This window comes from Anas acuta, chromosome 3 (assembly GCF_963932015.1).
Source record: "Anas acuta chromosome 3, bAnaAcu1.1, whole genome shotgun sequence".
Taxonomy (NCBI): Eukaryota; Metazoa; Chordata; class Aves; order Anseriformes; family Anatidae; genus Anas; species Anas acuta.
Window position 1 is genome coordinate 81,483,139 of NC_088981.1, and position 20,270 is coordinate 81,503,408.

Here is a 20,270-nt window from a genome sequence, read left to right on the forward strand (position 1 = left end):
TCACTGAGCTGCCTCGGAGGAAGGGAGTAATACCGGGTGCCTTCCTCCCTGCCTGGCTGGAGTTACAGGTCTGGCGGAGCCCATGGGGCTGCTTCCCAAGTCTCCTCCGCAAAGGTGTGCAGGCGAGGCGTGCCGGGGGCTGGCAGCCGGGAGGATCCCCACACCAAACACACATCTGCCAGGGCTCTAGCAGGGGCTGGCCGCTTTTTTCCCCCCTCACGAGTCCCAAATGTCCCTGGGCTGCCCCAGCCCCAGGCGGCGCCTCCTCGTCCCTACCCCGCCTCAGGAGCCAGCGACCGTTACGGGGGCGGCGGCGGCCGTTGGCGGGAGCCGCCCTGAGGCGAGGGGAGAAGCCCCCTGAGGGGACCGGCGTGCGGGGGGCGACCTGAGGGAGAGAAGCGGGCTGAGGGGCGAGGGGAGCCCGCCTGAGAGGCCAGAACCGGCCTCAAGGGGGAGAACCGTCCTCGGGGCCGCCCCAGGAGCGGTGCCTGCCCGTTAAGGCAAAGGGGCGCGGCGCCTCCCCCTTCCTCCAGCGACGGCTCGCGGCTGCCGCGCTGGGGGCTGGCCGGCAGCCACACAAAGCGCCGCTCTCTCCTCTCCTCTCCCCTCCCTTTGTCTGCGTGGCTTTGTCTCCCCGCCGTTCCCCTCCCCGCCTCACGGGCCCGCGCCGTTCCCCCCCCCCTTTTGTGCCACCTGCGCACCGTGGGAACGGCCGCTCGCCCAATCGCGGCGCGCCGGGCTCGGGCACCGCATTTTATTTTATTTTTTTAAACATATTTATATTTTATTATTATATTTATATTTTTTATTATTCTGCACGAGGGAGGTGCGAGCGGGCGGGGTTGATCCCCCCCCCCCCCGCCACCACCGCCGCCGCCGCTGCCTCTCTCCTGCCTCAGCGGCGCGGCGCGTGCCCGAGGGGCGGGCGCGCGCGGGCGGGGCGCGGAGCCCTTGCGGAGCTGCTTGGGAGACCCCGGCTCTTGGGGCCGCGCCAGCGCGCGCGGCGGCGCCTCCTCCTCCTCCTCCTCCCTCCCTCCCTCCCTCCCCTCTGTCTCTCTTCCCCCTCCCTTCCCCTCCTTTCCCCTCCCCTCCCCTCCCTCCTCTCCCCTCCCCGCCCCCCCCCGCGCCGAGTGGAAGGGGCTGGGGTTGGTGCCAGCAGCGGCGTGAGCGCTCGAGCGGCCGCCATTTTACGCCAGCTCCAGCACACCGCCCGGACACGCGCCGAGGGAGCCCGCAGCACGGAGCGACGGGGCGGAGGGGGGAGCAGCTCCTCAGCCAGCCCGAGCCGCCTACAAGCAGCCCCCCGCGCCACAGCGCGCCCCGCAGCCCCCCTTCTGCACGCCGCTTCCAGCCCCGCAGGTCAGGCGAGGAGGAGGAGGAGGAGGAGGGAGGAGGGAGGAAGGGTGAGGGTGAGGAGGGGGCGGCCGGGCGGGGCCCTGCAGCGCTCTGGCGTCGTGGCCCCGCTGCCGTCGTGGCCGCTCCCGGTGGGCGGCTGGGCCCCGCTGGCTTCGCGCTAGGCCTCCGGAGGAGGAGGAGGAAGAGGAGGAGGAGGCGGCCCCGGCTTGGGACGCGTGGCCGCCGCCTCATTGTCCCGCCGGCCCCATTCATTGCCGGGGGGAGCCGAGCGGCTCCTCCCGCACCCCCCTTCCCCTCCTCCTCCTCCTCCTCCCCGTACAGCAGGCTGGCGGCGGGCCCCCGCATTGTTTCGGGGAGTAGGGGCTGAGCAGGGTGTGTGGTGTGTGTCTGTGTGGGGAGGGGGGGGCGGCGAGCTCCCGGCCGGGTGGTGAAATCGGGCCCGGGGTGTCGCAAGCGGCCTCCCGGGGGGGATACGGGTGAGAGGTGGGGAGCGGCTGCGGGGCTTTGGGGGGGGGGGGGGGGGGGGGGGGGTTGGAGCCGCTCCTCCCGCGGGAGCGTGGCGGGGAAAGGGGGGGGGGGGGGGAAGTCGGTCACTGGAGGAAGTTGTAGGACATCTGAAGGCGCAGAGCACGTGTTAACATCGCGCTCATGGCGGCCGCCGCTGCCGTGGGTGGGTGCGGGCGAGCCAAGGGCGCTTTGTTCCTCTCGCTCGGCCCGGCCGGCACCGGGGAGGGGGAGCCCGGGGCCCCCGGCCGGCGGCTGGGCCGCGGAGGGTGTCGGCCCCGCCGCCCTCCCCCGCCGCTGGCTCCTTGCTCCGTCCCGAACTTGTTCGGAGCTCCGCGGTGGAGAGACTGGAGGGAGCGAGGTGAGTCAGTGTCTGGCTGGGTTGTGTAAAACCTGCAGTGAAAGCCACCCCACCCCCGCTAGGCAGCGGTGTCAGGGCTTTCCTTTGTGTTAGGGCTTCTTTTGAGGGATTTTGGGGGGCATCTCCCGAAGCAGAAAGTGTCACGGGAGCGGTCTGCGAGCTCACCGCCAGAGCAGGGCGGTCTGGTGCACGTGCTGTCACTTCAGCAGCTCTCCTCGAAGATATTTGTGGCTTAATTATGCTGCTTATTGCGTTTGGACAGATATCTGGAAACATGGCTACTGAACACGTTAATGGGAATGGTACTGAAGAGCCTATGGACACTTCTGCTGCAGTTACCCATTCTGAGCATTTCCAGACATTGCTCGATGCTGGTTTACCACAGAAAGTTGCTGAAAAGCTAGATGAAATATACGTTGCAGGTAAGGTGTAAAACTTGCAAAACCACACCTACAATACTTTACTATATTTGTCTGTCAAATATTTGGGCTAAAATAGCAACTTCTCGTGGTTTCCGAAGTATGGGGACTGCAGTCTTACAAACATCTGTGGATTTTTGTTATTTAGCATTTTAATGTGTCATAGTATTTTTCAGAGAAAAGCCTTGGACCAGGCCCCTTGGACTGAGGGTTGGGAAAGGGGGGGGAAAAAATTGCATGTGACTGTAGCAACAGCTGGAATAGGCATCAGATGAGTCTTAGAAGGGGCAGGTGATGTGGTCTTTGTGCATTTTTACAGTACTTCTAGGTAACTTTACATAACTGAAGCCTTGGTAGTCATCTTCTGGTGTAAATGTTACTTTGTGATACACTATTTGAGCTTATGGGTACAAAAATTATTGTATGGAAATAGCTAGCATATTTAAAACTTGATTTTTTTTTTTTTATTATTGTGATCATTCCTCTAGTGCTGCAGTTTATAGTCTGCTCCCAAAACATACCATGGTACCATTGCTAGTCCAGCTAAGTCAGGTTTTGATAGAGCCTTCTGAATTCAGCTTCAGGATATTGAAAATTAACTTGGCCTGTGTAACGTGGATTTCAGAGAAGTCAAATACATAAAGGTGGTAGAATCTATGATTCTAAGGTAGTAAATGTTACTCTAAATCTTGACTTTTTTTGCAAACTTGATTTTAAAAAAAGTTATTTGTACTTAATGTGTTTAACTTAGAGGGCTAAGTAGCTTCTAAAGTATTGTAACTTTAACCAGTGATTGATTTAGGGAACACTGAAATATATTAGGTGTGTTAAATATAGTTAAACAAAGATTGCTGCCCACATGTAATTAGTAATTTTGTTCTTTTCTCTAGGGCTAGTTGCACATAGTGATCTAGATGAAAGAGCTATTGAAGCTTTAAAGGAATTTAATGAAGAAGGTGCACTGGCAGTACTTCAACAGTTTAAAGACAGTGATCTCTCACATGTTCAGGTAACGTTAAGCAATTTAGGATATAATTGTTGAGGGATAAACTACTAGTAGACTGGCAAGAAGTTTGCTTAAATCTCTTCAGTGATCCATACATGATACATAAAACAGGCCCTTTATTTGTTCAAGGTAGAAATTGGTTCTGGCTTGTAATGTTTGCAGAACTGAAGATTAATACATCTTTTGCAGAACAAAAGTGCCTTTTTATGTGGAGTCATGAAGACATACAGGCAGAGGGAAAAACAGGGGACCAAGGTGGCAGATTCTAGCAAAGGACCAGATGAGGCAAAAATTAAGGTATGTTCCTAGGAGATAAAAGGTATGAAGTCTCTCTCTGTTGTGTTTTTTTTTTCTTGCAAAGCTCTTGTGACAGAGACCTTAATTCTTATAAAACTGTGATATTCTAGTAAAAGCTATTTTAGATTATTCATCGTTATTTAAGAGCTGTCATTCACATTTTCATCTTCAAGAGAAAATATACATCCTGTTCATTACTGGGTCTGAATGTATATTGAAAGATGAAAAAGATCGGACAGTTAAATTTATGAGCTGAGGATTGACTAGTTGAGACAGTTTTACTGTTTTGTAGTTTTAGGAAACTTGTCAGCATAGACCTCTGAGTTTGGAATGCGTAACTTCAGCTATTGGTTTGTTTTTTTTTTTTTTTTTCCTCGATTTGGGTTTAAAGCAATTCCACAACAGGGAGATAGCATGTGTGTCATAATCTGTACCCAAAATTGTTTTAAAGGATGCTTTATTTCTCCATGTGAGTGTCCTGATACCAAGGAACTCCTGTGTCCAGAGTTAGACATACCACAACTTATGTTAAATTCCTTGATTAGCAACTTGTCCAAAGCTAAAGGAAAGGAAAACTTAAATATGCTTAGTTGATGCTTTAGAAAAGTGAGAGAATCTTTCATCTTTAACTTTTTATGTATAAAGTGCAAAATGAATGTTAAAGATTACAAATAACTATGTAGCTTGCAAAACTAGAATGTCTGTTTTTCTCACTTTGAGGCTGGGATGCTGGTAATTGTAATTCTTTTTTTAAAAAAAGGGAAAAAACAAGAAACAAGTGATACAGTTTTTGTCACCACCACACAAAACAGCAGTATGTATTAAGTAACTTAAAGTAGCATAGCTTTCACTGCTGATGGCTATAGCCTTTAAAGTCACTCTGCAATTTTCCAGTTGTGAAGTTAACTCCTGATTGTAATTGGACTTGTTAAATGTGCTGCTCCTTTGTGCGTAGAGTTGATGTGTCTTTGTACAAAATTGTTGAAGAAAAGACTACTTTCAGAGGAGTTTCTCATTAGATATTTTGCATACGTTTGTAACTGTATGCAGCAATCAGAGTGAAGAGCAGTTGTGCTGGGATGCTGCATGTGCCCACAAGGAACTGAGGGGAGGATGGGGAGGGATAACAGCATAGGAGGAAGGGAGTTTGATCACAACTTCAGCGGCGGGATACCTGAAGCAGAAAGAACAGTGTTCCAGGAGTGTAAGCACTTAAACATGTGTTCTTTAACTTCACACTCATGAGTAATCTCATTAAGTGAAGGGAACTTCTGTGCATAAACGTTTGCAGGATTGGGCATGCCAAAACAAGAAGTGGCTCGGACTGCTAAGATCTTCCTAATTAAAGGGAAGCTCGCTGTTCTATTACTTGGCCTCTTTTTTGTATGAAAATGAAGGAATCGGGAAAACTCCATGTGAACCTCCAATTTTCTAGTGTTTCTTTACCTGGCAGTTTTAATAATTGTTTTGCAAGTTTGTTGTTAAAGTGCTAGCAGTAGGCTTGTTCGCCTGTCAGAGTTTGAAAGCAATATAGTTTAAGATGAATTATGAGCATGTCTGTTGTCTGTGAATGAAGTACGCCTAAATTAGCTGAATTTGCATGTGATTTTAACATTTTAAAATTCTTACTTGAAGGCACTCTTGGAGAGAACCGGCTACACTCTTGATGTGACTACTGGACAGAGAAAGTATGGTGGACCTCCTCCAGAGTCTGTATATTCAGGACAACAACCTTCCGTTGGTACAGAGGTACGGAGGAGGAGATGTTTGTGTATCTGTTTGTATTGCTTATATATATTAAAGAAAAAAAATAAATACACCCAATGAATAAAAATACTCTGTGCCTCTTGCAGATATTTGTGGGCAAGATTCCAAGAGACTTGTTTGAAGATGAACTTGTTCCATTATTTGAGAAAGCTGGCCCTATATGGGATCTCCGCTTAATGATGGATCCATTAACTGGTCTAAATAGAGGATATGCTTTTGTCACTTTTTGTACTAAAGAGGCAGCTCAGGAGGCTGTTAAACTGGTAAGTCTTCTTACATCTTTCTTCCTTTCTTTTTTATTTTCTTTAAGAACACTCTGTGGGTTATAAGCAGTTGTCCTGATCCTAATGTCTGAATGCTTAAACTGTGTCATTTTTAGAGGATTTTACAAATGTCCACCAGGCATTTTTAAGTATTTTTATATAATTCTGTGTATAAATCTTTGATGGGCGTATTAGGGGCAGGAAATAAAGTAGGTGGACTGCTGTTTGGTCTGGTTAGGTGAATCTTAACAAAAGTTGTCTTAGGAATAGTGACTTCTGAGCTTGTCTGCATTTGGATGAGTTTAAGAGAAGTGTTAGTGGAGATGCTGTATTACAAAGGAGTTGGTCAGGTTTTATGGTTTTGATTTGCTTGTGCACCAGCAGGGGGCACCATGCTGGGAAAATTCATCTGAAGTCACAGAATTTCATAAGATACTTCAGATGATAAGTAATCGCTTTTGACTTGTAAGGTCTATTTTGTCTCATTTAGCTATCTGGAAAATGACAAAAGTTACCAGTTAAAAACTTCACCAGTTTTAGACAGAGGTGTGAAATGGTCTGGTGTAAGGAATGGGAAGCTCTTAATAAGCTTTCCAGGTTTTATGTCCTCAATCCTTGCACTGCTCTTGTTTTTCTGGTTACATGAAATTTGAATTCTTTGAGTTGGTTAGTGCTGCATTGATGTGGCTGAGATCACAGTGCATGGTGTGATTCTAACAGCGCTAACCATACTCGTTCTGAGGCGTGCTGATACTGTACTAATACGGCAGGGTTAAGACCTCTCTTTTGTATTAAGGGGCATCTTAGGCCATTAAGGTACCTTGCTAACCTTCACGGTTGACACGAATCAGGCTGAAGATAGAAATGCCTCCCAAAAAGTACTGAAATATCTTCAAAAAAAAAAAAAAAAGTACAAAAAAAAAAGTCTGGTATCTACTGTTTAGCTTTTTAAACAAGCATGTCTGGTGTGTTCCTGTGTGCAATCCAAATATACTTAGGATAACTGTTTGCATATACCTCTTTGTACTTTCTTTGTCAGCCTAGCTATTTATATTGTGTAAACTCATGAGTTATTCACATGACTTACCCAAAGAGCGAAACAAATTTAAATATATTATCAGAAGCGTCTATTAAACGAAAAGGAGTTTTTCTTCAGTTAGCTCTATTTCGCTTAAATGCAGCATGCTCCTGAGGGGGGTCTGCAAAGTTATTCAGATTGTGTTTGCATAAAAGTTACAGCTCAGGTCCTGGCCTCAGTCTTCATTGAACAATCTGAGGGAATGGAAGGAGGTCCCTTTATATTTGATGTTTGATATACAGGAAAAAATGAAGCATTGCATGTTGTTTCTCAGCTAGATAGCCACAGAGTGTAATAGTTGAAAAGCATTGGGGTTGGTACAGCAGTTTTTCAGCCTTCATGCTAACCTTTGAAGGCAGGGTTGGCTCTAAACTGGATCCTGTGACGTTTGTTAGCTTTTGAATAGTCCCAGTCCCAGTTGACTGGGTAGGTTGGTGTGTTAGAAGTTGCCCAAGGTGCCTGAGTGATTTGCAGGGGTACCAGAAAAGTATGGCCATGTGGCTTAGTTGAAAATGATGGGTCTGTGTCTTGTAGTTTTTTATACATGCATGGGAGGGGTCGCTGAAAGACCTCTGAGAAACACTACGCTCTTGGTCATAGTTACTTTAACATTCTAGTATTTTAACAGGCAGTGTTCTTTCTGACACTACTTCTGATGTGTAGACAGCTTGTTTCAGGGATTTCTGGATATCATGGAACTGGGGATTCTCTGCTTCCCATCCCTTTGCCAGAGGCTTTTTTTTCCCCATTCATGATTCTGAAATGTACCAAAAATGAGAAAAAAAAATCTCTGCATTGCTTTAGTTTTCTGACTAACAGATAAAATTGACAAAGCCTCATAGCTCAAACACCAGAAAATACACTGACTGTCTTCAGGCTCTTGCAATTGGTGTAACATATTCTGTGTGTGATTCACTTCTGTATGGCTGTGGTATCAGCCACAGTCTTTATAAAATCTTCATGTAACCAATTTTTAGATAAACTTAACGTTGACATATTCTATTCATCCACCAGAGGAAACCTTGCACTTAAAAGGTTGAAGCCCTGATTCTGTTTATGCATAGCTCCAGCAGCTTACAAAGAGATCCCTAAATTTTGTTTGAAATACCTTTGGTGCTGTGCTTGAGACAAAAATGGAACAATGATGTGGCTTGATCCTGAGAAGACACTCAGATATGAACAGTAGTTAACTTTATGTCCAATACTTAATCCAGTGTACAGGTGTCAATCCCCCCAGCCAGTTAAGTAGAAGCAGCATCTCAAGTGCTGTTCACACAAGTACCAGCTGTTACAAGTCAGGTCTGACTTACTTCAGGCATTTTCCCCCCCTGCCCATGTGCTTGCATCTCCCTTCTGTTTACACTCTTTCAGCTATGAATTATAGTTCCAGTTGTGTGTTTATGTGCACACTCAATTCCTATCATTTCATATGAAGCTGTTAGATTACAGTTTTGGAAAAGATTTCTGAGTGATGAGGACATGCACAAAATTAAATACTTGTTGGCCAAGCTTATAGGAGAATGTATGCTGCATGCTACTGTATATAGTTTTAATCATTTTTGACTAGAGCTAATGTAAATTTGATCAAAATGCAGGTACAGGTGCAGATATTCCTATTAAGCAGTTTGCCAGCTAGACACAGTAGTGCAGCTTGCTTGCTGCTGGAACCAAACTGCAGGTGAAAGTGGATGAAATGACAAGACAGACTTTACCTGTTTGTGAATCAGTTCTTGAGGAATTTAGCAAAAAAAAAAGTCTTTTTTTTTGGTATCTAGGGGGTGCTAATGTCTCTGCTGACTTGAGGCATTGCTTCAGTGGTGACGAGGGAAAAGTGTTATGCTGACCTTGCTAATTTGGTAGCGCACACACAAATTAAGATTTGGGCCCATTGGTATCTAATCTAAGTTTGCAGCTGCTTTGCAAACTGTTTGCCTAAAAAACACTAATTGTGTGTGTAGGAGCACCTAGCTCTAGACTATTTCATCTGTGGTAGGATAAACATATGATAGAAAGCAGTAAAGTATGATAGTACGGAGGAAAAAAAACTGTAGAAACTAGTATCAGCATGGAATAGCAATGCTAGACTACTTATTTTTCTTTGAAGTTATGAAAAGTTTTTGGTATGAGGTATAAGAGAGCTTCTTTTTTGGATTAAATATTAAGTTAGGCTTTGGTCTTAGATTCTAACAGGAGCAGCCAGATAGTACCTCCTCTTATCCATATATACTTCAGTCAAAGAAGAATCAGTTTGTCTTGTATCCAGACTAGTAAACTGCTAGCTTTTTTTGTAAAGCTGTTTCTTTAAAGGATTTTTTTTTCCAGATTGTATAATCTTCTCTTTGTTAATGCGTACAAGTTTTTGTCAGTGTTCATAAATACATATATATAAATACGTCTTCCTGTGTGGTTTTGTTTCAGACCTTAAAATCAACTCTTCCACTGCTACACAGTCAACAGATAGGGAGATGTCTTTCACTGTATTGTGTTATGCTTTGCGACATAACTAGTTGGAAAGATGCCACTCAAGATCCTTTTTGCATGTACAGTTTTTTCAGCTTACTTCTTGTATAATTGTATAGCTTTGAAAGTCTTCAGTGATGTAGTTTTTGTTTGTAATGGCTAAATATAAATACATCTTCACCCTGGTTTTTAGTGCCCTAAGCAAGAAGGGGGTGTGGGAGAACTTGCTTATGTGGGAAGTTTACCACCAGACACAAAATCACTCACAGAATAAATAGCTAGATTAAATTTTGAAAAGCTATCCTACTACTTGTCAATAAAATGTTGACCACAAAATACATTTTCCTAGCTAAAGAATTGCCTGTTGCAGGGCTTGCAGTGCAGGAAAGTGGTTGATGTACCACCAGTTGACCTCCCAGCTGCTTATTTGGATGATACATGTCTGTCTGCATCGCAATGAAGGGCATTTTTGTCAGCAGATGTCTACAGTAATAGTTTTTTTCCCCTTGAACTGTTGATGTGTTCAGAGTGTTTTCTAAACAGTCTGTTTGGGGAACAGAATATGAACAGAAGCCTTAGGATTTCAAAGCAATGGAAGTCTCTTTTTGCTGTTTGCTGTCTCTATCCGTGTAATCTACATGCTTGGGAAAGAATTTGGCAATTGCTCTTGTATGCTTTGTGGAGAAGACCAGATCATGGCTTTCCTTTGTGAACTGTGTGGAGCTTTGGAAGGGAATCTGACTTCAATTGTAACACCTGTCTTCTATTAGACACACAATACAATTTAAGAATTAACAGATGCAATCTGTAGAGGAACCTGAATTTTGTTCTGTGCTGTTGTGAAGGGGGAGTAGCCTTGACCTTGTTGGTTTGGACATATTAACCTTTTGTGGTTCTGCATGAAGAAGTCTAAAGATCTATGTATTAAGACAAAAGCTTGAACAAGAAAGGAAGGGTAGTTGTGGGCTGACACTGTGGAGATAACTTAGAGAGCATGGGTATAATGCAAAATAATTGAGTATAAGAACGTGTTAATCGCTAAAGAATTTAATATATTACTAAATTTGCAGAAGCAAAAGATTTGGTATTACTACTGTTGGATGGGAGTGAAAGTTGTGTGTGACTGATGATTGTCTGTTTTTCTTTCAGTACAACAATCATGAAATTCGTTCTGGAAAACACATTGGTGTATGCATCTCTGTTGCCAATAATAGGCTTTTTGTTGGTTCTATTCCTAAGAGTAAAACCAAGGAGCAAATTGTTGAAGAATTCAGCAAAGTAACAGGTAACTGAGTAACTGCTTCATACAGCTGGAGGGTGGCAAACGTGATCGGTGATGAAGTATTTTTACCATCTTTTGGCTTATGGTTGAATGACAGTGAATTCAAACTGAGATGACTTAGCATTTGTCCTGATTTTTATTTATTTAAAACAAAACAAAAAATCTGACTGCTGAGGGATGAAATATTTGTAATTAAACAAGGTGTGCAGTTCCAAGTTTTACTGAGAAAATGTGTGTATTGTTTAAAAAAGCCATTCAAACAGATGGTCTAATTATGTCAGTACTAATTGATGTTTTAAAGCTTTTCAAGACAGAACCGAAGCAGGTTGGGAAACATAACTAGTTCTGTGCTTCAGAGTTCTTACTGATTTGATAAGGATCTGTTTCTGTTAACAGCATATAAACTCCGTCAGGTAACGTTTTACGGCTTCCTGTGTTACTGAATGATATACTTTAGGTTCCTTGGAGCAACACTGAAACTCTTAGATGTCTTGAAATCATGCAAGTTTAACCTTTTGTTCTTTGGACATCCATGGAAAAAACATGCTGATAAGTATTGTGATTTAGGGGGGGGTTGAGAGGAAAAGTGACAAAGCACAACTTTTGGTTGCACTCCCTGCTCTGTTCAGTGAGATGGAAGGTATTCTGTAGCTTCTAAGCTTTCTTCACTTAATAAAAGGGATCGTAAGTCGGGATAGTCCAATGACTCTTGGAGAATGTGGGTCTTGAAAGTAGGGAAGTTTTAATAAGCACAGTCTGAAAAGACCAGCATGTTAGTGCTTATCTGGAACTGCTAATCAGATGCGTACTTCTCAGAAAGATAATCCTTACTTTATAATACAAACTCATGGATTAAAGCCATAACACAGGAATATTTTGCTTATTTGCAGAGGGCCTTACAGATGTCATATTGTATCATCAGCCCGATGACAAGAAAAAGAACCGGGGTTTCTGTTTCCTTGAATATGAAGATCACAAGACTGCTGCTCAGGCCAGACGTAGGTTAATGAGTGGCAAGGTGAAAGTCTGGGGAAATGTTGTTACAGTTGAATGGGCTGACCCTATAGAAGACCCAGATCCTGAAGTCATGGCAAAGGTAATAAAGCTGTAAGGGAAACATAATATAAGTAAAGTGCCTTGTTCCAAAGTAAGTACTTCCTAATATGAGCATAAGTTTAAATAGCATCTTTCAGCCCTCTTGAAAGAAATGTTGTAAGTGAGATGATAAAAATAAGAATGCACTCTAGAACTGATGTGAATTCAAAAAACTATTGGCAGATGTTATCTTGTGCTCCCAAGGATGAATGATACGTATGCTGGCATAGTTGATTCCTAATCTGGAAGTGGTGGTGGTGACTCCCCACAATAAAATGGCTTTGTAGTTTAGTATGCGGTGGCACAGAAATCCAGAAATGATCAGAGAACAAGCCTTTAATGATTTTTAACCCTGGAACCACATGTTTATCACTTCAGAGGTAGAACATTACAGTAACACACACAAATTGGGATTTTTTTAAAGCTATCCTGTAGAAGTTACTTTTGAGTATTTAAGTAATTACTTTGTATTTGGAACTCAGTATTTTTGACTTGGGTGCAGTGTTAAATCTGTAAAATATTAAGACTGGTAATATTTTGGAGTTGGAATATTTCAGTTAAGCTAAGGTCTGAACTTCAACATCCTGAATTACATTACAGCACATTATTTTTTCCGTAGAAATATTACCTCTTTTTTTTTTTTCCTATCAGATAATGCCCAGACCCATCTTTTTCAATCGCGTTGTGTAGCTGAGTTGTTTCATGGAAGCTCCTAGCTAGTGTATATCCTTTCTCTTTATTTGCTTTTTGCCATTGCTTTTACTCTTTTGTGTGACATGTTTGAGACATGTCACTTGCTGGAGTCCTACTTTGATGGACCTGGTAATACAGTGTGGCTGGGATCTCCTCTTTGGTGAGCCATAAGGGAAAAGGGTTGGGGCAGGGACTCATTTTTAGGAGGGAAAAAAAAAAAAAAGCCTGCTTTTATAACATTGCTATCACAGAAGCTCTTGTACTACCCAGTTTGCAGACTTCAGTTTTTTGCCCTGTATCATATATGATTGACACCAGGGAAGAGTCTTGCAGGTAGAAGTGGTCAGAGGTGGCATTTCCTATATGTGGCAGTCTATCTGATCAGTTTCTTGGCTCAGGAAATCCTACTCCAACAAACTGTTGAATTAGCACAAACTTCTGCTGACATGACCACATAGATCAGCGGGGTGTGATAGGGGATGTGATGAAGTAGGTGTCTTTCTGAAGTAAGTTTATAAATGTCGGAATGAAAGGCTAAAGAAATCAGTGTTTTGCGGCATTTAATATTCAGATTTTGAATGTTAATATTTTAATACCTTACATTTTTTTTATTTAAAATGGGAAGTGTGCAGAAAGTGTTACATTTTATTGCTATTTGCCAAATACTGACAGTTGATGCAAAAGGGAATGGAAATGTGAATGAGAATGCTGAAAAAGTAGAGTGCACAGTTTGTGGCTGTATGCAGAAACTGAGGCAAGTGTTGGTGTCTGACCTTTCTGGCTTGCTGCATCCTTTAGTTTATTCTTACAACAAGGAAAGGCTGTGTTCCAGTCTTTCTTGCCCACTTCAAGTATGTTTACAGAAAGCCTGATCACATTTGGCCCCTCTGGAGGTGTTAGGTTTGCTTTCTGGAGTTTACTGCTGTGTTACGTTTAAGAGCAGCCCAGCTACTTGTCACAGTCACGCTGATCTCCCAGCTGTGAGCTGCAGGTTGGCCGTCTGCTCCTGAGCATTGTCATTAGGGAGCAAAGGGAGAGCTCTTGGCCCTGGTCTCGCACATTCCTTTGGTAGAAGGCTCTGGGGGAAACACTGAGTAGGAGGTTGCTTTCATCACAATAATCATCTGGTCTGAAACGTGCTCATCCACATTACCAGAAAAGAAAGTCCATAAGAGCAAAGCATGGGGGGAAGGCAGATTCCCCTCAGTAGCTAGAGGGTGAACAGCATTGTTCTAAATACCTGGCAGAAAAGCATGCCATTTCATCAGTGTATTGACACCTACTAATTTACAATTCTGAAGTGTTTTCTCAAGCCTTTTTTTCCGTTCTCCTCCAGACTTTTGTTTAAATGTTGCGGAGTGTGCTACATGGACGTGTACTTACCAAATATTGAAGCACTTGAAATTTAAAGGGGGTGTTACCTTAAACATGAAGTACCTTCAGCGTGAGGAGGAGAAAAGCTAGCTTTTGAAGCTACAGATGTATGCACTAGAGGAGTTCAGTACTTGTTCTGACAGATCAGTGTATGTGTATAATCAGTGAAGTAATTGATTTCTAGTCCAAACTTTTTTCTAACTTCCGGTGGTTTTGTTGATAGTTCTTTTCTCCTAAGCAGCGTTTTGATGCCTCTTATGTTTTAAATTATTTCTGTAATGTGGCTGAGGCTACAGAGCATGTGCTAGATTGGCAGGTTAAGCAGCTAAATAAAGTCTTGTGCTCATGGCTGCCTGGTAGATTACAGGAGAGGAGACAGGGACTAACCTTTGGAGAACATAGTAACAAAGCTTGAAGTGTTTGTACTCTAGGTAAAAGGAGGAAAAGGAACAGATCCCAGTAGTTTTGGGGGTAGTCCAGCCTTCAGCAGTTTTACAAGTGGGCCCTGCCTTTATGACAAAATGCTGCTATGCACTTGCACTTAGGATAGCGGGCTATATTGCTTGTTTTAGATGTGTATTCCTCGTTACAACCTACAAGCCTTAATCAAGAGGACTTTTTTAACCTCTTACCTTAAGTGAAGTAAAAATAGTTCCTTCTTTCACCCTACGCTTTGACCTGCCTATTAGTTTTGACATCTTCCTTGACTGGTTGAGCTTCTGGTCTGTAACGTGACCAAAGGTATTGTTGAGATGTTAGATTAATGGATTTGTCTATGTGGGAGAAAAATTTAAACTAATCTCTTATTAAAAAAAAAAAAAAAAGTCCTGTTAGTACTAAAATCATCATCCTGTACTAAAAAGATGATTTCTTCTTGAGGTTTTTTATCATATCTGACACTAAATGTGTCAGTCATTGTGGACTGGTGAAGGCTTCTTTGGGTTGGTTCCTCCTGAGATTCAAGTTTTCATCCTTTCCTAAACTATAATAGTAAGGAACATTTGTTTGCAACTTACCAGTTTTAAAAGCAGGTGGTTACAAAGCAAAACTTGTGTTATTCTCTGAAACAAAATAAGGTAAGGTAAAGTAAATGATTAGAATGGTTTACTAAAAAGGGTTCATGGAAGGCACACAGTTCGCTTGTACTGTCAAGGCATATAGGAGAAGCTTAACACAGGGTTGGAGAAAGCTTTCCTTGTGGAGCTGACTGTGACTTTTTTTATCCCCTGAGAATCAGCAGGAATAGCTATTGCCAAAGGCTAGAGTTGATTCTCTAGATCAGATTTATAGTCTTGTAGTATCCTTTTTTCTTTTCTTTTTTTTTTTTCCCCAAACTCTGCATCCCATCCGAGTTCTGCAATCAAGTGAGACAAGTTTATTTGTAACTGTAATTACACAATAATTATGTCTTATACAACAGGTGTTGGGGTTTACTGAATTCCTGTGCTTTGTAGGAGCAGAGATCATAGCTCAGCTTCAGGGAATTGAAGCATGCTTTCTGTGGTCTTTGGGTACCCCGTGTTACTTGCATTGACCTTTGGGACTAGGAATGGGAAGTCAAAAGCTGCCGTGTACCATGTTCACTTGCTTTTTGTCATCAGCTAGTTAGAAGCCACTAACAGTGGAGGGGGTGTGGAAAGATGTTGCAGGTCTTTGTGGCCGATTGGCAGCTGCACTGTAGGAAAGTAAGGCTATAATGTCAGCACGTGGTGGCAGCATGTGGAAGGGGCTCCCCCAGCATGTAAGAGAGGCTTATAAATTGCCAGAACTCACAGGTGATGTCATGCAAAAATGATAATGTCCAGACATTTAGTGTAACCTTGGTGTGGGGGCAAGGACAAGCCTTTGAATGCTACCAGCCCAGTAACATATGTGATTTGCAGGTGTCCAGTGCATGCTGACTGGTTTATCTAGTATCAGTCTTTGTCAGATTGCCTTGTTTTCTTTCATCTTAAAGCAGTTGGTGGTTGGTTCAACTTGGCACCGATGGTGTAGTCACTGTCAGGCAGTTAACAAGATGTATCTAAACCCTTCAGATAACTAGCCTTTCTGATCCTAAAAGCTGCCTAGCACTCTTCATGTAGCGTACAAGCCATATTGCATGCTTTAGAGGGGGAGGGAATAGGTTTTCAGTTAATTTGAGGTGGCTGTTTCTCAAGGAAAAGACTCAGTTTGACTTGTGAGAAAGTCCAAGGGTGACCTGGCAATGTCAGCCTTCGTATCCTTTTCTGTATTTCTTCCCTCTTGTAACCGTGGATTCAGGTCACTGAGTGCTCCTCAGGCAAGCGCAGTCCTGCTGCTAGGTATTTGGTGTAGCTGTAGCAGGGAAGCCACAAGTTAAGCAGCTTGAGAGCTGCAGTGCTGTCACCTCTGACCTAGATATTACAGTGATGACTGTTCTGCAAAACCTGTCTAAACAATGGAATGTTTTGATAACTTAATTATTTTGTGTGTAACCAGTCTCAGTTGCCTTCTTTCAAATTTGAAAGCGTTCCTGAGTTGAAAATTACTGCTGCTAGGATTTTTTCAAACGTTAACAGAAACTGTGTTGACTTTCAGGATACTGGTGCTATGTAATCATGTTGGAAAATTGATCTAATATTTTTAGCAGTCAGGGATGTTTGCAGCCAACTGGTGCTATATGAATATATATATATGAGTATATATTTACATAACTACCTCTATAAAATGCAGTACTTAAAATGTAATGATATTTTCAGCGCTGCCAATAGTAATGACTTGCAAAACTTTTTGTCTAAATAGTGTTTTTAATTCTTTTTTTTTTTTCTAGGTAAAAGTTCTGTTTGTACGCAATCTTGCCAATACTGTAACAGAGGAGATACTAGAAAAGGCCTTCAGTCAGTTTGGAAAGCTAGAGCGAGTGAAGAAGCTAAAAGACTATGCTTTCATCCATTTTGATGAACGGGATGGTGCTGTAAAGGTAAGTGAAGAGGGCTGTACCCCCTGTGTGTGCGTGTGACTAAGTGTAACATTTTGAAGCTGTATACTTCTAACTTCAGAAAAAATCTGTCTGGAGGAGCGTTCAAATGCTTCTGATGTCTTTGTCCTGTCTGGGTATCTCCTAAGAAAATGCATTTGCTAATTTGAAAAACTAGATCTTAGATGCACCTAAGTAGTTTTTCTGATGAATGTCTGAGATAGTCATACCCGTTATCAGTTGAAATTGAAGTGCCAGAAGTTGAGTGACTCTTCTCACCAAGTTAGCAGTAGACCAGTGCAGTTTCTCTAGGACAGGTGATAAAAAATTAGATCATCTTTTTATTTTCTAGGAACAGAGTGACTTCCTTTTTATGGTGTGGAATAATCACCTTTTCTTTTCATGAGAAGTGTGGGACAGCTGAGGAATTGTCTTCCCTGGATTTTGTTAGCCTGGTCTTGCTGGATTTTCTTTGGTCATCTGTTGTTAGGAAGGGAAAGTGCACTTCCTCTCCTGCCTATAGTGTGTCTATTTTTATGTCCCGTGGGAGGATACAGCAGGATACAAGGGGATTCAGCTTTTCTTGTTCATCCAGATGCCTTGAAGCAGATGCTTATGAAGATGATGGAAAGAATCTTCTCACAGGATATGTATCCTGTCAAGGCTCAGAGTCCCTAGAAGTGGTAGAATCTTTAGGATTCCTCTGCTTAAAATTAACTTGTAGCAATTACTGTGACCCATGGGAAACATGCGTGTGTGTTGGTGTGGTTTTTGTTTTATTTTTTTTAAGTGAGAATGACACACGTACTCTTTTTTTTTTTTTTTGGGGGGGGGGTCTGGCTTAAAGAAGTTACTACGTGTAAAATAGAGACATAAAAACATACACTCGTCTCTAGTTTTAGTACCATTTGTGTTAATGCTAACAGGAGACATTTACTGCCAATATTTTTTGCTGTCCTTTCAGAAATTAATTCTGTCCCTTCATTAACTGAAACAACTTAAAAGATTGAAGCCTATTTAGAATTTTTAGTGGGAGACTTTCAAGCTTATACATGCCATCCTGGGTTGAGAACTAAGTTAAGAGGAAATGCATAACTTCCTGGAACCAATAATACTGTACTGTCTAATTTTTTTAGATATATATTGTTGTTTTAGCTATGGATAACATTTAAAAATGCATATTCTAAAGGATAGAGTAAACTTAATAACTTCGGATATGCTTAGAAGTATATTTAAAGTCTGGTTAATTCCTTCAGGCAATGGAAGAAATGAATGGCAAAGATTTAGAGGGAGAAAACATTGAAATTGTTTTTGCTAAGCCACCAGATCAAAAAAGGAAAGAACGGAAAGCTCAGAGACAAGCGGCTAAAAATCAGATGTAAGTGTAAATGCATGCACATACCTTGTATTACTTCTGAAAGACATGTATATTCGTACAGAACTAGAACTTGGGGTAGTTCGTAGCTTTACCATAGTGTATACAGGTTCTTTGGCTTCTCTGAAAATGTTGGATGCGTTTAAGTTGTTTGTGTTTTACTTAAGGTCTAGGAGCGCTGTTTGTGAGAATTCAGGTACTGTTTTGATCAATGGGCGTATGAGCAACGGAAATGCTTGCAGGTCATTAAATGTGCACCCCTCTCGCTTTAGAATAAAAAGTTTCCTGTATTTCTGCACTGATCTGTCCCATGAATGTATTCAGCAGCATGTATTCCTTTTAGCAGACCTAGAAGTACTGATACAGGTCCCCCGTTTAAGAAAATACTCTCTGAAGGAAGGATCCTGGCATACTTCTTTGCCATTTCCAGAAGACAGATTATTCATGAAGTTTCTAAACTCAAATTAATAAAGATCTCCCGTTAATAAATGCTGAACATGGCAAACAATGCATTGCTTGCCACTGTGTTCTGCTTAATGTTCTCGTGTATTTATCTTCTTGGATATCTTGTAGCTTTCCTAACCATCTTCCCTCCCCCACCGTATTTCCAAAAATAACTTCTGCCAGTGCTGCTGTGCAGCATACAAGAAGGCAGAATAGTGAGGTTACCAGATTAATACAGATCTCCAGATGGTGACCTAGCGTACGCATGGAACTGCTTAAGTTTGCCCTGCTTATAGGTGTCGTAACTTTCTTGGCCCTTTTGTTCTCCTTCCTTAGGCATCTGGTGTTACTGTAAGCAGTCAGCTTCATTATTCTTTTGCTCCTCTTCTGTGCTAGGCCTTTTCTGTTCTGCCTATTTTTTTTGGCAATACTTTCTTTCTCTATATTCTGCATCTTTTCAACACCACAATAAAAAACAGATTAATTATAATTGGGAATACTGTTGAAAGTTGTACTACTTGCCTCTTGACATTGGCAACTGTTTGCATGGTTTTGTTGTCTCTGGTTGGAGATGCACATTCTCTAGTTGAATTTGAGTAATATCAGAAAAATCTTACAGTGCAGTAGACAGTTCTGCTAGCTTTGTGGTCAAGATCTGGTAGTGGTCCATTTTTAGTGGAGGAAAAGGAAGATACTCCTAAAAGGTGCTTGATCAGTTAAGTGCTGTGTGATTTCCCTTCCGTTGCCCCTACCTGTTCTTCGCAGGTAATCTGGGATTCAGAATTATTAGTTCTGGATATTAACATGTATTTATAACACTGGGCTTCTTACTGACATGTGACACCTTTAATATATATATTAATATAATGATGTATGTTATCTCCACACACCCCCTTTATGTGGTGCATGTTTGATATTGTGGATGTAGGTAAACTAGGGCTGTCTCTTGTTTTTTCTAGTCAGAGGTAAAGTAAATCCAGTTGTTCAGTCCTTTCTGGTTCTTTCGTTCAGGAATTTGAAATGTTCCTTTACTTTTATGAACTGCTAATGCATCTTAGGCAGGAAAGCAGCTAGTTTGATTAGGTATGTTTGGATTTTGAACAGTTTATTCATAAGTGAATTGTAAGGGCTTTTAATTTTCTTAGGATTCTAAAAGGTGAGAGGGAGTAGAATGATATGTGTGTTAAGTCTGTATCCTAGTTACTTGGAAAGTTTGGAGTGACATCTTAAGGTCTTAGAGGTGTCTTGCAGTTTGTTCTATATTTACAGTTGTAGTTGTAAAAATAGTTTTTATATAAACTTGCATATAGCTATAGATTCAGTCTGATTCATACGTTATGTACTTAGTGATCTTAACCTCCCAGTATATAAGTGACTTTTAAATGAGCAGGAAGCATTTTGAATCGTACCTTTCCTGCTTAAAACCCCTTGTGGCTGTCAGGAGTAGAATTCTTAATCTGTACAAGTCACTTTGCTTTTTAATGTATCTTGAGTTCTGTTAGGTATGTAACTATCTGAGGGGGGAAAAAACAAACCCAAACATGTAGATAAAAGGGCA

At 42.2% G+C, this 20,270-nt stretch overlaps 1 protein-coding gene across 5 annotated transcripts in view; it reads left to right on the top strand.

The window, feature by feature from the left end:
* The first annotated feature begins 1,100 nt into the window (after nucleotides 1–1,100).
* Nucleotides 1,101–20,270, top strand: part of SYNCRIP (synaptotagmin binding cytoplasmic RNA interacting protein) — a 25,484-nt gene continuing 6,314 nt past the window's right edge. For 4 of the 5 annotated variants that reach the window (XM_068678023.1, XM_068678024.1, XM_068678026.1 and 1 more), the window contains exons 1-10: nucleotides 1,101–1,359; nucleotides 2,484–2,643; nucleotides 3,531–3,649; nucleotides 3,836–3,943; nucleotides 5,579–5,692; nucleotides 5,797–5,973; nucleotides 10,661–10,796; nucleotides 11,684–11,889; nucleotides 16,747–16,896; nucleotides 18,150–18,271. In XM_068678023.1, the coding sequence (XP_068534124.1) occupies nucleotides 2,496–2,643; nucleotides 3,531–3,649; nucleotides 3,836–3,943; nucleotides 5,579–5,692; nucleotides 5,797–5,973; nucleotides 10,661–10,796; nucleotides 11,684–11,889; nucleotides 16,747–16,896; nucleotides 18,150–18,271 (1,280 nt within the window). In that variant the 5' untranslated portion in view covers nucleotides 1,101–1,359; nucleotides 2,484–2,495. The remainder of the gene's footprint in view (nucleotides 1,360–2,483; nucleotides 2,644–3,530; nucleotides 3,650–3,835; nucleotides 3,944–5,578; nucleotides 5,693–5,796; nucleotides 5,974–10,660; nucleotides 10,797–11,683; nucleotides 11,890–16,746; nucleotides 16,897–18,149; nucleotides 18,272–20,270) is intronic. The other variant, XM_068678025.1, reaches the window with a different exon arrangement.